This window comes from Tamandua tetradactyla, chromosome 23 (assembly GCF_023851605.1).
Source record: "Tamandua tetradactyla isolate mTamTet1 chromosome 23, mTamTet1.pri, whole genome shotgun sequence".
Taxonomy (NCBI): Eukaryota; Metazoa; Chordata; class Mammalia; order Pilosa; family Myrmecophagidae; genus Tamandua; species Tamandua tetradactyla.
The window spans coordinates 6,280,229-6,294,044 of NC_135349.1; the positions used below are offsets into that span (position 1 = coordinate 6,280,229).

General features: G+C 35.8%; 1 protein-coding gene across 2 annotated transcripts in view; it reads left to right on the forward strand.

The window, feature by feature from the left end:
* The window catches only part of LMTK2 (lemur tyrosine kinase 2), a 136,979-nt gene that overhangs the window by 63,020 nt on the left and 60,143 nt on the right, over positions 1-13,816 (forward strand). For both annotated transcript variants that reach the window (XM_077140598.1, XM_077140599.1), the window contains exons 4-5: positions 8,806-8,879; positions 11,925-12,043. In XM_077140598.1, the coding sequence (XP_076996713.1) occupies positions 8,806-8,879; positions 11,925-12,043 (193 nt within the window). The remainder of the gene's footprint in view (positions 1-8,805; positions 8,880-11,924; positions 12,044-13,816) is intronic.

The following is a 13,816-nucleotide window of genomic DNA, read 5'->3' on the forward strand; positions in this document are numbered from 1 at the left end:
GTTGTTCCTAATTTAATGCTATTAAAAATTAAACTGGTAACTATACTGTTTTGCATGAGTGCTAGTATATTTGTAGATTACATTTTCAAAAGTGGGTCGAAAGTATATATGCCTTTTTAATTTTAATGGATTTTGCCAACTTACCCTCCATAGTAGTAGTACCGATCTGTACTCTGTGGGTTAAATGTCACGTATTATCTCCTCATTGCCCTCATCACTAGTGAGAGAGGGAGAACATGCCTGAAATGCTCATGTCTTTGTGCATTTTTCTGCTTAGGCTTTTGTACTTACTTATTGATTTATATGAGTTCTTTATATGCTCTTAATGTTAATTCTTTGTAAATTATATGTTGCAAATTTTTCCTAGTTTGCCAACATGTTTTTTCATTTTACTGAAAGGATTTTTGATTCACAGAATTCCTCATTTTGATATGGTCAAATTTAACAGTCTTTTTAAGAATTAGAACTTTTTGTGTCTTAAGAAATCCTTCCCTTATTCCATGATTAAAATATGATACTTAGCCTACTTTTATTTTGAGTTTTAAAGTTTTGCTTTTGACATTTGATCATAACTCATCTTGAATTGATTTTGTATGTAGTATTAGTTTTCAGTTTTCCTTGTGGATAGCTGTTTTTTCCAGCTTCATTTATTGACTTTTCCTTTTCCTTCCATTTTTTAATTCCCATACATGTGTGGCTCTTTTTCAAGGGTCTTTATCCATTTTTTAACTTAATTTATTTATTCCTTGTCCTAGTACTTCACTTTCAATTTTAGTAGTTTCATAATAGTCCTCTTACTTTTTAGAACAAGACCCCTCTCGTTTTTCAGAAGTTTCTTCGCTATTCTAGGCTCTTATATTTTTTTTCCTTTATTTATTTCACTCTTATATAAATTTTAGAATTAGCTTGCCCATAAAAAACCTATTGGGAATTTTATTGGAATTGCATGGCATGTAATTCAGAGAACTGACATCTTTATAGTATGGTCTTCTTGCAATTAATCTCTCTCCATATTTTTTCTTTAGCTCTCTCCAGGAGAAATGATTTGGGGAGGGAGTCTTCCTACATGATTATTCCATTGCCCTGAGAATTTGGAGAGGGGGCTGGGCAGAAGAATGAATCACTAAAGCTAGCCAGCTCTTCCCTAATATAGGGGAGAGAAGAGCAGGATCTTTGTTTTAATTATTGAAACATAATAATTAATGTTTTAACATCTTAGTGTTATTTCCCTTACAAACATAATAATTAATGTTTTAACATCTTAGTGTTATTTCCCTTACATTGCTCTTTTTAGGAATTTTCTTGACTCATTTTTTAATATAAGCTATGTGATCAGCATGTAGTTCTGGGGGGAAAAGATTGGTATTTTTATATTGTTGAATGTATAAATTAAGGCAAAATTGACATCTTTGTTGTTATCTTATTTACAGACATCTCTTACTGTTTGTTCAGGTGCTCTTTTGTGTATCAATCTTCATGATTTTCTCATAGAACCAACTTCTGGTTTTATTGATTTTCTCAATTGTTTTCATGTTCTCATTTATATTTATTTCTGCTCTAATCTTCATTATTCATTATTTCTTTCCTTTTGCTTGTTTGGGGTTAGTTTGCTATTCTTTCTCTAGTTCTTCCAAGTGAACAGTTAATTCCTTGATTTTTGCTCTTCGTTTTTGATATAGGCATTTAGGGCAATAAATTTCCCTCTTAGCACTGCATTTGCTGCATCCTATAAATTTTGATATGTTATGTTTTCATTTTCATTTTCCTCAAGATATTTACTGATTTCTCTTGTAATTTCTTCCTTGACCCACTGGGTATTAAAGATATGTTGAGCCTCCATATATTTGTGGATTTTCTGGCCCTCTGCCTATTATTGATTTCCAACTTCACTCCTTTATGATCTGAGAAAGTGTTTTGTATGATTTCAATCCTCTTAAATATTGAGACTTCCTTTGTGACCCAGCATATGGTCTATCCTTGAGAGTGATCCATGAGCACTTGAGAAAAAGGTGTATCCTGCTGTTGTGGGGTGTAATGTTTTATAAATGTCTGTTAAGTCTAGCTCATTTATTGTATTATTCAAATTCTCTGTTTCTTTATTGATTCTCTGTCTAGATGTTCTGTCCATGGATGAGAGTGGGGAATTGAAGTCTCCAGCTATTATGGTAGATGTGTCTATTTCTCTTTTCAGTGTTTGCCTCATATATTTTGGAGCATTCTGGCTTGGTGCATAAATATTTATAATTGTAATGTCGTCTTGTTGAATAGTTCCTTTTATTAATACATAATGTCTTTCCTTGTCTCTTTTAATTATTTTACATTTGAAGTCTAATTTGTTGGATATTAGTATAGCTACTCCTGCTCTTTTTTGATTATTATTTGCATGAAATATCTTTTTCCAGCCTTTCATTTTCAACCTATGTTTATCCTTGGGTCTATGATGTGTTTTCTGTAGACAGCATATAGATGGGTCCTGTTTTTTAATCCATTCTGCCAGTCTATGTCTTTTGATTGAGGTGTTTAATCCATTAACATTTATTGTTATTACTGTATGGGCAGTACTTTCTTCTACCCTTTTTGGCCTTTTGGATTTTATATGTCATATCTAATTTTTCTTTCTTTCTTTCTTTTCTTTTCTTTTTTTTACCTAGACTGATAGTCTTCATTTCTACACTTTTCTCCACACCTCTCTCTCTCCTGTCTTTTCATATCTGTCTCTAGTGCTCCCTTTAATATTTCTTACAGAGCCAGTCTCTTGGTCACAAATTCTCTCAATGATTTTTTTGTCTGAAAATGTTTTAATTTCTCCTTCATTTTTGAAGGACAGTTTTGCTGGATATAAAATTCTTGGTTGGCAGTTTTTCTCTTTTAGTAATTTAAATGTATCATCTTACTGTCTTCTTTCCTCCACGGTTTCTGCTGAGAAATCTACACATAGTCTTATGGGCTTCCCTTGTATGTGATGGATTGCTTTTCTCTTGCTGCTTTCAAGATTCTCTCTTTCTCTTTGACCTCTGACATTCTGATTAGTAATGTTTTGGAGTACTTCTGTTTGGATCTATTCTCTTTGGGGTACACTGCACTTCTTGGATCTGTAATTTTAAGTCTTTCGTAAGAGTTGGGAAATTTTCAGTGATAATTTCCTCCATTAGGTATTCTCCTCCTTTTCCCTTCTCTTCTCCTTCTGGGACACCCACAACACGTATATTCATGCGCTTCATGTTGTCATTCAGTTCCCCGAGTCCCTGCTCCTATTTTTCCATTCTTTTCCCTATTATGTTTGTTTGCTTGTCAGTTTTCAGATGTTCTGTCCAGTTCACTAATCCTATCTTCTGCCTTTCAAAATCTACCATTGTAGGTTTCCATTGTTTTTTTCATCTCTTCTACCATGGCTTTCATTCCCGTAAGTTCTGTGATTTGTTTTTTCAGACTTTTGATTTCTTCTTTTTGTTCATTCCTTGCCTTCTTTATATCCTTTCTCAATTCATTGATTTGATTTTTGATGAGGTTTTCCATGTCTGTTCAAACATTCTGAATTAATTGTTTCAACTCCTGTATCTCATTTGAATTGTCGGTTTGTTCCTTTGACTGGGCCATATCTTCAATTTTCCTAGTATGATTTCTTATTTTTTGATGGCATCTAGGCATTTAATTACCTTAATTAGTTTATTCTGAAGGTTGTTTTCACTTCTTTTACCTAGGATTTTCTTGCTGGATGACTTTGTTGACTATCTGTTCTTTGACATTCAGTTCAGCTTATTCTGGACCACTAGATTAGATTTTGCTTAACAGATCAGAATTTTTCAGTTCTTGTGTTCTTGTTTCTTGCCCTGCCTGTATGGTGCCTGCCCCCCGCCCCCCCCACACACACACTTAAGAGGGTCTGCTTAGGTATTATAGACCAGCCAGATTTTCCCAGACCAAATGGACCTCCTCTTAGGAAGAAAGAGTCACCTGCATCAGTTTTTGGACTTTGCATTTTTACTATCCTTCCCAGTATGTGGCGCTTTTCTGCCTGCAGGTCCCACCAGCATAAGATGATGCGGTACCTTTAACTTCAGCAGACTCTCCCTGCTGGGGGCATGGTGGAGAAAGAGGAGAGATTGTAGGCTGGCTTTAATTGCTTCCCTTTTCCAGACCCTGTGGTCTGAATTCCTTGAGGGAGAGATTCCACCTGAGCTGGGTCCCACCCCTCCTGGGGAAGGCACAGTCTCCAGATAAGCCTTAAACAAGCTCAGTTCTGCCTATGCCTGGGGCAATGGAGCCCGAAGCCTTGCAACTGTATCCAAAGAGTAATCAGTCCATACAAACACAGCCACAAAAGAGAAAAAGAGAAATCCTTTTCAGAGCAGGACCCCTGTTCCTTGGGTTTGCCAATCAAGAGCTTAAGTTGGTATGTTGTTCTGTGTGTCTCTTAAGTCCTGTGTGCCCCCTCCTTTCCTGCAGGGCCCAGAGCTTTTCAGATCCAGAAAAACTGGTTTTGTTTTTTTTTTCTTTTTTCTTTTTCTGTCAGCCCTGCCCCCTCTCTGCCAGGGCAAAACCCAGTGACCTCTGCTTTTACTCCAGGTTCAGCTGAGCTGGAGTCCTATTTTTAGTAGTCAGAATTTGTTAATTAATTCCACAATTGGAGTTTTGTTGCTCAGCCCCTGCTGCTAGTAAAGCCCCTTTCCTTTCCCCCCTGGGAAACAGCCTGTGGGGGAGGGGCACTGGCAGCTGCGGCTTGGGGAACTCTCAGTTGTGGGCAGGCTCGCAGCCGGTCCAGCTGTTCCAGACTGGAGTATACTTTGTGTGTCCGATTACTGACGTGGCTCCAACAGTTGTTCTGTACTGTTCTTGGCTATTTACTAGCTGCTCTGGAGAGCGAATTAAACCCCACACCTCGCTAAGCCGCCATCTTGGCTCTATTCCCAAGGATAATTTAAAATGCCACAAACATCCTAGTTAAGTGTTTCACTTTGATGCTATAAACCATTGACTATCTTTGGGCATTCCGATAAGATTAATTCTAACTTTTTTTTTTACCTAGTTTCAGTGTTTCTAGGAGGGATGGCCTCTGGAGATCCCTACTCTGTCAGTTTTGCTGATGTTTGCTCTTCTTGGATCAGTTGATTTTGACAAAGGTGCACAGGCAATTCAGTGAACAAAAGATAGTCATATAACTACCGTGCATGGGGAGTTTAGTGGTTAAAATGTCCGCCTTTGATGTGGGAGACCCGGGTTTGATTCCCGGACCATGCACCCCCTCTTCTCCTCCCAAAAAAATAGTAGTTTCAACAAATGGTGCCAAAACAATAAAATATCCATTTATAAACAACTGAACTTTGATTCATGCCTGTGTACCATATGTGAAAATTAACTCAAAAGGCATCGGAAGCCTAAAACTTCCAGGGGTTTTTGCCTAGTGACTTCCAATTAGGCAAAGATTTATTAAATATGATACCGAAAGCTTGATTTTCAAAAGAGAAAGTTGAAAAATTGGGCTTCATCAAAAGTCATAACTTCTGCTCTTTGGAAGCCATAGGCTAAAAGAAAATATTTACAAATTGCGTATCTGACAAAGAATGTGCTTTCAGAATATATAGAACTCTCCAAGCTCAATAATCAGAAAACAATAGAAAAAAATTAGACAAAGATTTGTATTGATACTTCACCAGAGAAGATATACACATAGCAAATAAGCAAATGAAAACATGTTTAACATCATTAGTCAGTGTTTCACAGGTATATACACATGTGTCAAAACATTAAATTGTACAGTTTATATGTTTTCTGTAGCGTGTCATTTATACCTCAATAAAGCTATTTTTTTAAGTTAAGGGGAGAAGAAAGAAAAGAAAAAAGTTAAGTGGCTAAATAAACACATGAAAAGATGCTCAGCTTCACTAGCTATTAGGGAAATGTACATCCCCCCCAAAAAAAGCCACAATGAGATATTATCTCACACCAGTTAGAATGGCTGTTATTAAACAAGCAAGAAACAACAAGTGTTGGAAAAGATGTGGAGAAATTGAAACACCTATTCGCTGCAGGATGTGGAGAAATTGAAAGACCTATTCACTGCAGGATGTGGAGAAATTGAAAGACCTATTCACTGCTAGTGGTAATGTAAAATGGTACAGCTGCTGTGGAGGATGGTTTGGCAGATTCTCAGGAAGCTAAGTATGGAGTTGACTTATGACCCGATAATCCCACCACTTGCCCAGAAGATCTGAAAGCAAGAACATGAACAGACATTTGTATACCAGTATTCATAGTGACATTACTCACAACTGTCAAAAGATGGAAACCACCGAAGTGTCCATCAACAGATGAATGGATGAACAAAATGTGGTATGTACATATGATGGAATATTATTCAGCAATAAGAAAGACTGAAATCCTGAAGCACTTAACAGTATGGATGAACCTTGAGGACATTATGTTATGTGAAGTCAGTCGTACACAAAAGGACGAATATTGTATGATCTCAATGATATAAATGAATTATATAATATATAAACTCATAGACATAAAACATAGAAAATATGTTACCCAGGATATAGAATGAGGTTAAAGAATGGGGAGTGGTTGCTTAATACGTTTACAGATTTTTAAACTAGGTTGAACTTTGAACTTTAATGTTTGGAAATGGACAGAGGTGATGGTAGCATGTTATCATGAGAATAATTAACAGTGCTGAGTGATGTGTGAATATGGTGAAAAGGGGAAGGTTAAAGAGCCAAGTATGTCACCAGAAAGAACAGTTGGAAGTTAAAACACGAGAATGTATAGCACAGTGAATCTTAGGGTGGACAGTGGCTGTGATTAATTGTACAAATATAAAAACGTTCTTTCATGAACTAGAACAAATGTATGACAGTATTATAAAGAGCTAATAATAGAGGAGCAAATGGGGAAAAAATGTACCTATTGCAAACTATGGACTATAGTCCTTATTGCAATATAGTAATATTTTAATACTCCTTCATCAACAGTAACAAATGTACTATGGGTCAATAATGGGGGGCATAAGGAGTATGGGAAATGTTCTAAAATTGATTATAGGGTTGTATGCATAACTTTGTAATGATACTGTGAGCCACTGATTGTTCACTTTGAATGGTTTATATGGTGTGTGAATATATTGCAATAAAGCTACATTTAAAAAATTGAATGGAGAACGTATTATGTTGACTAAAAATACATAAATAGTAAATTGTCAAATACTTAAAAATAAAAAGTAAAGGGAGAGTAGTTTAAGAAGTATTAATCCTTTATTCAGTTATTGTTTTCTATTTTGCAAAAGCTGCTAGAATGCAATACACCAGAAACAGAATGGCTTTTAAAAGGGGGAGTTTATTAAGTTGCAAGTTTACAGTTCTAAGGCCGTGAAAATGTCCAAACTAAGGCATCCAGGGAAAGATACCTTGATTCAAGAAAGGCCGATGGGTCCAGAACACCTCTGTCACCTGGAAAGGCACATGGCAATGTCTGCTGGGGTCTCTGGCTTCTCGTTCAAATGTCTTCCCCAGGGGCATTTTCCTTCAGCATCTCCATTGGTCTCTGGCTTTGTGGGCTCTGTTGGCTCTCTAGCTTTTTCCAAAGTGGTTCCCTCTTAAAGGGCTCCACTAAGTGGCCCCATCTTCAATGGGTAGAGACACGTCTCTATGAAAACCATCTAATCAGAAGTTACTACCCACAGTTGAGTGGGTCACATCTCCATGGAAACAATAAAAAGGATCCCACCCAGCAATATTGAATGAGGATTAAAGGACATGGCTTTTCTAGGTTGCGTAGTAGCTTCAAACTGGCACAGCTGTTGGAGACAGGGTTCAGAAAAATAGGGACTGAATAAAGGCCATTAGAATATTGGCTAGTGGTTACAATAGAGTAGTTGAATTAGAAATTCATCAGTCAGAAATCAGCAGTGCACCACCCCCATCATGGGACTGAAAACACCTTCTTGACCAAAGGGGGAGAGAGATATAAAACAAAGTTTCAGTGGTTGAGAGATTTCAAACAGAGTCAAGAGGTTAGAAGGTATATAGATATTCCTTTTTAGTTTGTGGTGTGTTGGAGTGAGTAGTGGGAAGTAACTAAAACTGTTGAATTGTATTCCTGTATCCTTGATTCTTGAAAATGGTTGTATAACTATGGCTTTTACAATGTGACTGTGTGATTGTGAAAACCTTGTGGCTGATGCTTCCTTTATCCAGGGCATGGACAGATCAGTAAAAAAATAAGGACAAAATATTGATGGGGGTGCAGATAAGGGGTAAATTGCAATACTAGCGGTCAATGAGAAGCAGAGGTCAAGAGTATGGGATATATGTTCTTTTCCTTTTTTCTTTTTACTTCTTTTTCTGGCATGATACAGGTGTTCTAAAAATGATCATGGTGATAAGTACACAACTATTTGATGATATTTTGAGCCAGTGATGTATAATTTGTATGGCATGTATGGTGTTTGAAGATATATCATTAAAAATAAAAAATAAATAAAATAAATAAATCAACAGTGCAAGGTACTAAAGAATCGGGGAGTAAGTTTTACTCATTCAAAAATATTTGTCTCCCATTGCCTGCCCATGCAAAAAAAAAAAAAATATATATATATATATATATATATATATATATATAGTCAGTTTTAGAACTTGAAACTCTTTTGACATTATTAGTGTGAAAAAGATGTTTTACGTATTTATTGCTACTTTTATTAGGCCAAGCGTTAAACTTAGGTTGATGTTTGTACTTCATAGGTGGTACATTTAAGATTTATTTTAATTTGGTACTTATATTTAATTTTTAATGTTCATTTCTCTACAGAAGGTTTGAAGTCTCAAGTTGCTCGCCATAGTCTAAACTATATACAGGAAATTGGAAATGGCTGGTTTGGAAAGGTAAATACTCTGATTTTTATGCCTAGTTCTGCTGTTTAGAATTTAAAGCTAATTAAGAATAGTGTTAAGCTTTAAAGACTGACAACTCCATCATCTATATAGCTTATGAAAATAGCAGTAATTACTAACATTTTTTCTTTGTATTTTTTGAATTGTTGTATAACTATGGCTTTTGTTTAGAATTTAAACAGAATTTTGGGAGCAGTGTATGATGAAGGGATACTTGCCACTGAAATTTATCAACTTATAGTATTTTCATTAGTACATAAAATAGCTTTCCAAACTAACAAAAAAAGAAGGGAAAAAAAAGTGAGAAAACAAAACTTAAGCACGTCCAAATCACCAGGTCACGTTCAGTGGATACCATTAAGTCCATATACATCCCTACACTCAGCTGAAACAATGTTCCATAATTCCAAAATGGAAAAAAATACCATCAAGCCATCTATTGAAGCATATAAGCTTGCTTCTAAAGTTTTGGCGTTTAGATAGTGTTTCTGTAACAAAAAGTGTGTGTGCCCTTCAGTTAAAAAGAGAAAAAAGTTCTGCTGTGTTACATTCTCAATTCTTACTGGACACCATAGTCTTAGTGCAGTTTACCCAGTGGGGTTCCCTCCTCCCCCATCCCTCCTGAATGGGAATGTGTACTTCAACATTCCTGGGTATGTAACTTTTCCCAAGAAGGACTTTTTTGTGTATGCATCAGAGACCTTTCTAATTGTTGCCTAAAATTAGTAAGAAGGGAAAACAGAAACCTAGACCTTTAGAAGCTTTTTATCTTCCTCAAGTTAAATTGTTTGGTTTTTCTTTTTCTCCCTTCTCCCTCCTCCCTTCTTCCTACCCTCTTCCCTTGAGGACATTTAAATTACTTTAGAATTTTAGATACAGACCATCGTATTACAAAGACAACCATTGTGAAGAACTATTCTCTATGAACAGTGATCTCTCTATGTCCTCTCTATTAAGTGATTTCCCATAGCTTGTCAAGTGACCTGTGGTAACAGTGCTTTGTTGATCTTCTCACCAGGGATTGTTCAGAAGGAATAATCCTATTATTACAAATAGTTCCACAACCTAACACTCCTCTTCTGTAAAAGATTCCTGTTTGGTGATTGCATGATGAGCAGGGCTGCATAACTTAGCAAAATGTAGAGTGGACAATGATGGCGGTTAATTGTATGAATATAAGAAAGGGCTTAGATGAATTAGAACAAACATATGTGACTATTACAAGGTATTATTAATAGGGTGGTATATGGGAAAAATATAGTTAATATAAACTAAGGTCTACAGTTAACATTGTAATATTCTTGCATTAATCGTAACAAAGGCACTATGCCAGAGGAGAGAGAGAGAGAGAAATTGTGGGAATAAGTTACTGAGTGAACAAGAATGCACAGTTATGTATATATGTAGCACAACTGTGTATAGCACAGTTACAGGGGCAAAAGCAGAGTATATATGTTCAGATGGATTTGGTGGTAGTAAAATGAGAAAGCTTACTTCTGATTTTTTTTTTTTCAGTGAGTAGGAGCCAAAATCCTCACTAGAAAAGGAGGGGTAGAAAGATGTGTTGGAAGTTTGGACAGGAGAAAAAGGTGTGAAAGAGACCTCTGGGAGTGTGTTATAAACTAGGGAAAAGTAGGGGGATTGTTGAGCAGTCCTGTGACCGATAAATGTAAAATGAGACAAGTCATTGTGATTATATGTTTTTCTCTACTTTGAAGGTTATATTATGGGCAGATAGTTGGGTTTGACCAGCCCTGGGGTTTGGTTAACCTCAAAAAGAAACAAGAGAGTGATGACAGTAAAGGATCTAAGCTGTCAAGGGAGGAGAATACGGACCTGTGGTTAGGGGGAAGATGTTGGAAAAGTGGTAGCATCAGTGGGTTTCGAGGGTCGAGTTGGACATGATGGATTAGAGTGTTGAGGTTAAATGAGCTGGGAAGAAAGGGGACTGGCAGACAGAAAAGGAAAGGTTAAAGTCAAGGTTTTGGACATAATATAATTACTGCTAATGGATAAATTAGATCTACATCCATGAGCATGTTTTCTAAGATAGAGTCACAGAAAAAAGCTGAGAGATTAAGATATTGAATGAATTGTCCTTGTATATACTGAACATCAAGAATTATAATAGAGGTGGTTGATAGAGAGAAACAGCCAGATTATTGCAGTAGCCCATTATTATTTTCCCCCCTTTTGAACTTGGTGTCTTATGATTTTTAGTTTATATATAATGCAGAAGCTGATTATTTGAAACAAAGAATATAACTTACTTAAATATAAAAATTTCTTAATACCCTCTTCATTTTGCTGCTTTTATATCCTAATAAATATATTGAATTGTATTCATGTTCTTACTCTGTTTCAAGGGCATTAATATTAATATAATTATTTTGTAAAAATATTAATTATTTTAAAGGAAGTGTTTTCATTTTGATCAGTCTCTAAACACTTTTATGTCATTATCATTTTCATTTTAAATACTGTATTTTGGAATTTTTTTTACCACTCTGTATTATATTTACTATTTTCCTTATATTTTTTCTGTTTGTTTTATTACAAGATAAAGGCCTGGTACTTTTGGAAAACCATGACTTTTCAGTGTTACAGTGCAGAGATAGTTTGTTTGTACATTGGCTGTGTGTCGAGTTGCTTTCTTATATGTGAAGGAATTAAATAACAAACTGAGTTGAAGTATTTTTGAGAAGCATTTGAGTTGTGTGAACTGAGCTTGTAAATTGCTCTTCTGTAATGTCAGTGTTGGTTACCATGAAAACATCATATATTTAAAATTAAATAGAAAAGAAATATAGATAACTATATGACTGCCATAAATATCTGATGAATGGTTTGAAGTAGTTCTTTTTTTTGAAGGAATTTGATATTTACGTCCTTTTTATGATTTAGTATATAAAATAATAGTAGGCTATCTGCTGGTTGCTTAATTTGTTTTACTCTGTTTTATTTCCTGATAAGAAAGACATATTTCCTTTCCATTTTGAAGGAAATGACATTAAAAAAATTGTTCTTTGGTTTTAGGTCCTCCTTGGAGAGATTTACACTGGCACTAGTGTAGCAAGAGTAATAGTGAAGGAGTTGAAAGCAAGTGCAAACCCAAAGGAACAAGATACTTTTTTGAAAAATGGAGAACCTTACTAGTAAGTAAACCTTAACATGTGTTCTAGAAACATTGTTCGTGATTTGTTGACAATCAAGTATTTAAAATTGCTTTGGAATTTCCGCATGCCAAATACATGATTTAAATAAGATCCAGAGTGTCCTAACATGGTACCTAAAATGTCCAGGTTTATATAAAAAAAAAATGACTGTCATTCCAAGATCCAAGAAATTTCAACTCAAATGAGACAAGACAATCAGCAGATGCCAGCACCAAGATGACTGAGATGCTAGAATTATCTGACATGAATTTTTGAATAGCCATCATAAAAGTGTTTCAACGGGCAATTACAAACACACTTGAAACAAATGAAGAAATAGTCTCAGCAAAGAAATAAGAGATTTAAGGAAGACTGAAAGGGACATTTTATAGCTGAAAAATACAATCGCCAAAATAAAAAACTCAGTGGATGGGCTTAAATAGCATGTGATTCTTTGGAGACTTATAGAACCAGAAGATCATGTTCTTAAAACTAATCCATTCCTGTGGATGTAGACCTTTTGTGGGTGGGACTTTTGATTAGGTTATTTCGGTTGAGGCATGCTCTGGTGGCTCTTAATCACCTTACTGGACTCCTTTATAAGAAGATGAAATACAGAGAGAAAGACAGAAGGTCAGGAAAAAAAACACAAATGGAGCAGCCAGAAGCTGGAAGCAACGAAACCTGGGAGAGAAGGACCAGCAAATGCTGCTGTGTGTCTTGCCATGTGACAGAGGAGTCCAGGGTCACTAGATTGCCTTTTGATCCCTTGATTCAGAAATTTTCACAGCTTCAGAACTGTAAGTTTATAAATTGACAAATCCCCATTGTTAAAAGCCATCCCATTTCTGGTATATTGCATTTTAGCAATATACCAGAACACAGCAGTATGGAAGAGACAGAAGAAAAAGTAAGTGCACCTGAAGATAAACCATTTGAACAACGAAGAGAAAATAGACTGAAATAAAAACACAAAACAGAAAGGAACGAGGTCATGAGGCATGCAGTGCTGTGAATGAGCCTGTGGGACTTTATATGATGCAAAATAAACAAGCGACAGAGCAAATATTGGATGGTCTCATTTTAAAAATACTTATATGAAACATTGGGGCCTAGATTTAATAAGCTCTTGTAGGAGTCACATTTAGTCTGGAGCTGTAATAGTCATTTCAAGATTTTGAGAGGCCGTGCTATATAAGTATAACCTGGTATTTCCCTGGAACTTTGGGTACCTGGTGATACCTAAGACTTAGTATAGGAGTTCTATAGGTCTGAAAGTCAGCATTGCCACATATAACTGTTAAAGAAATTGAAAAATGAAATCAGGCTTCAGTTAGAGGTAAGAATGAAGCTGATTGGTTTGGGACTAAAGTGAATCAGAATACAGAGGTAAGGAGGACATTATCTGTATTTTAGAACTTCACTTACTCTATGAGACCAAAGGAAGAGAGGTTTATTTTGTACAAAACCTAAATTTTCTGTAGCACACAATGTGACTCAACATGTCTGAATAGATCTTATAAACAACCCAAACACATGGAGCCCGGAATGGGAATGAGGCTTGTAGTTCTGTATAGCTTACTGTAATGCCTGGATACATCCCAGAGTATGTTGAGCAGATAATTAAAAACTATTGGCAAAATCCCTTGAGGGATGAGAGAAAAAATATGGAACTATTAAACTACCACCAGGGAAACCCTGATACTGTCTCAAACATTAGGGACTCCCAAGTTAGTAGTCCAAGCTCTTGATTTTGGGGCCTATTCTTGTGAA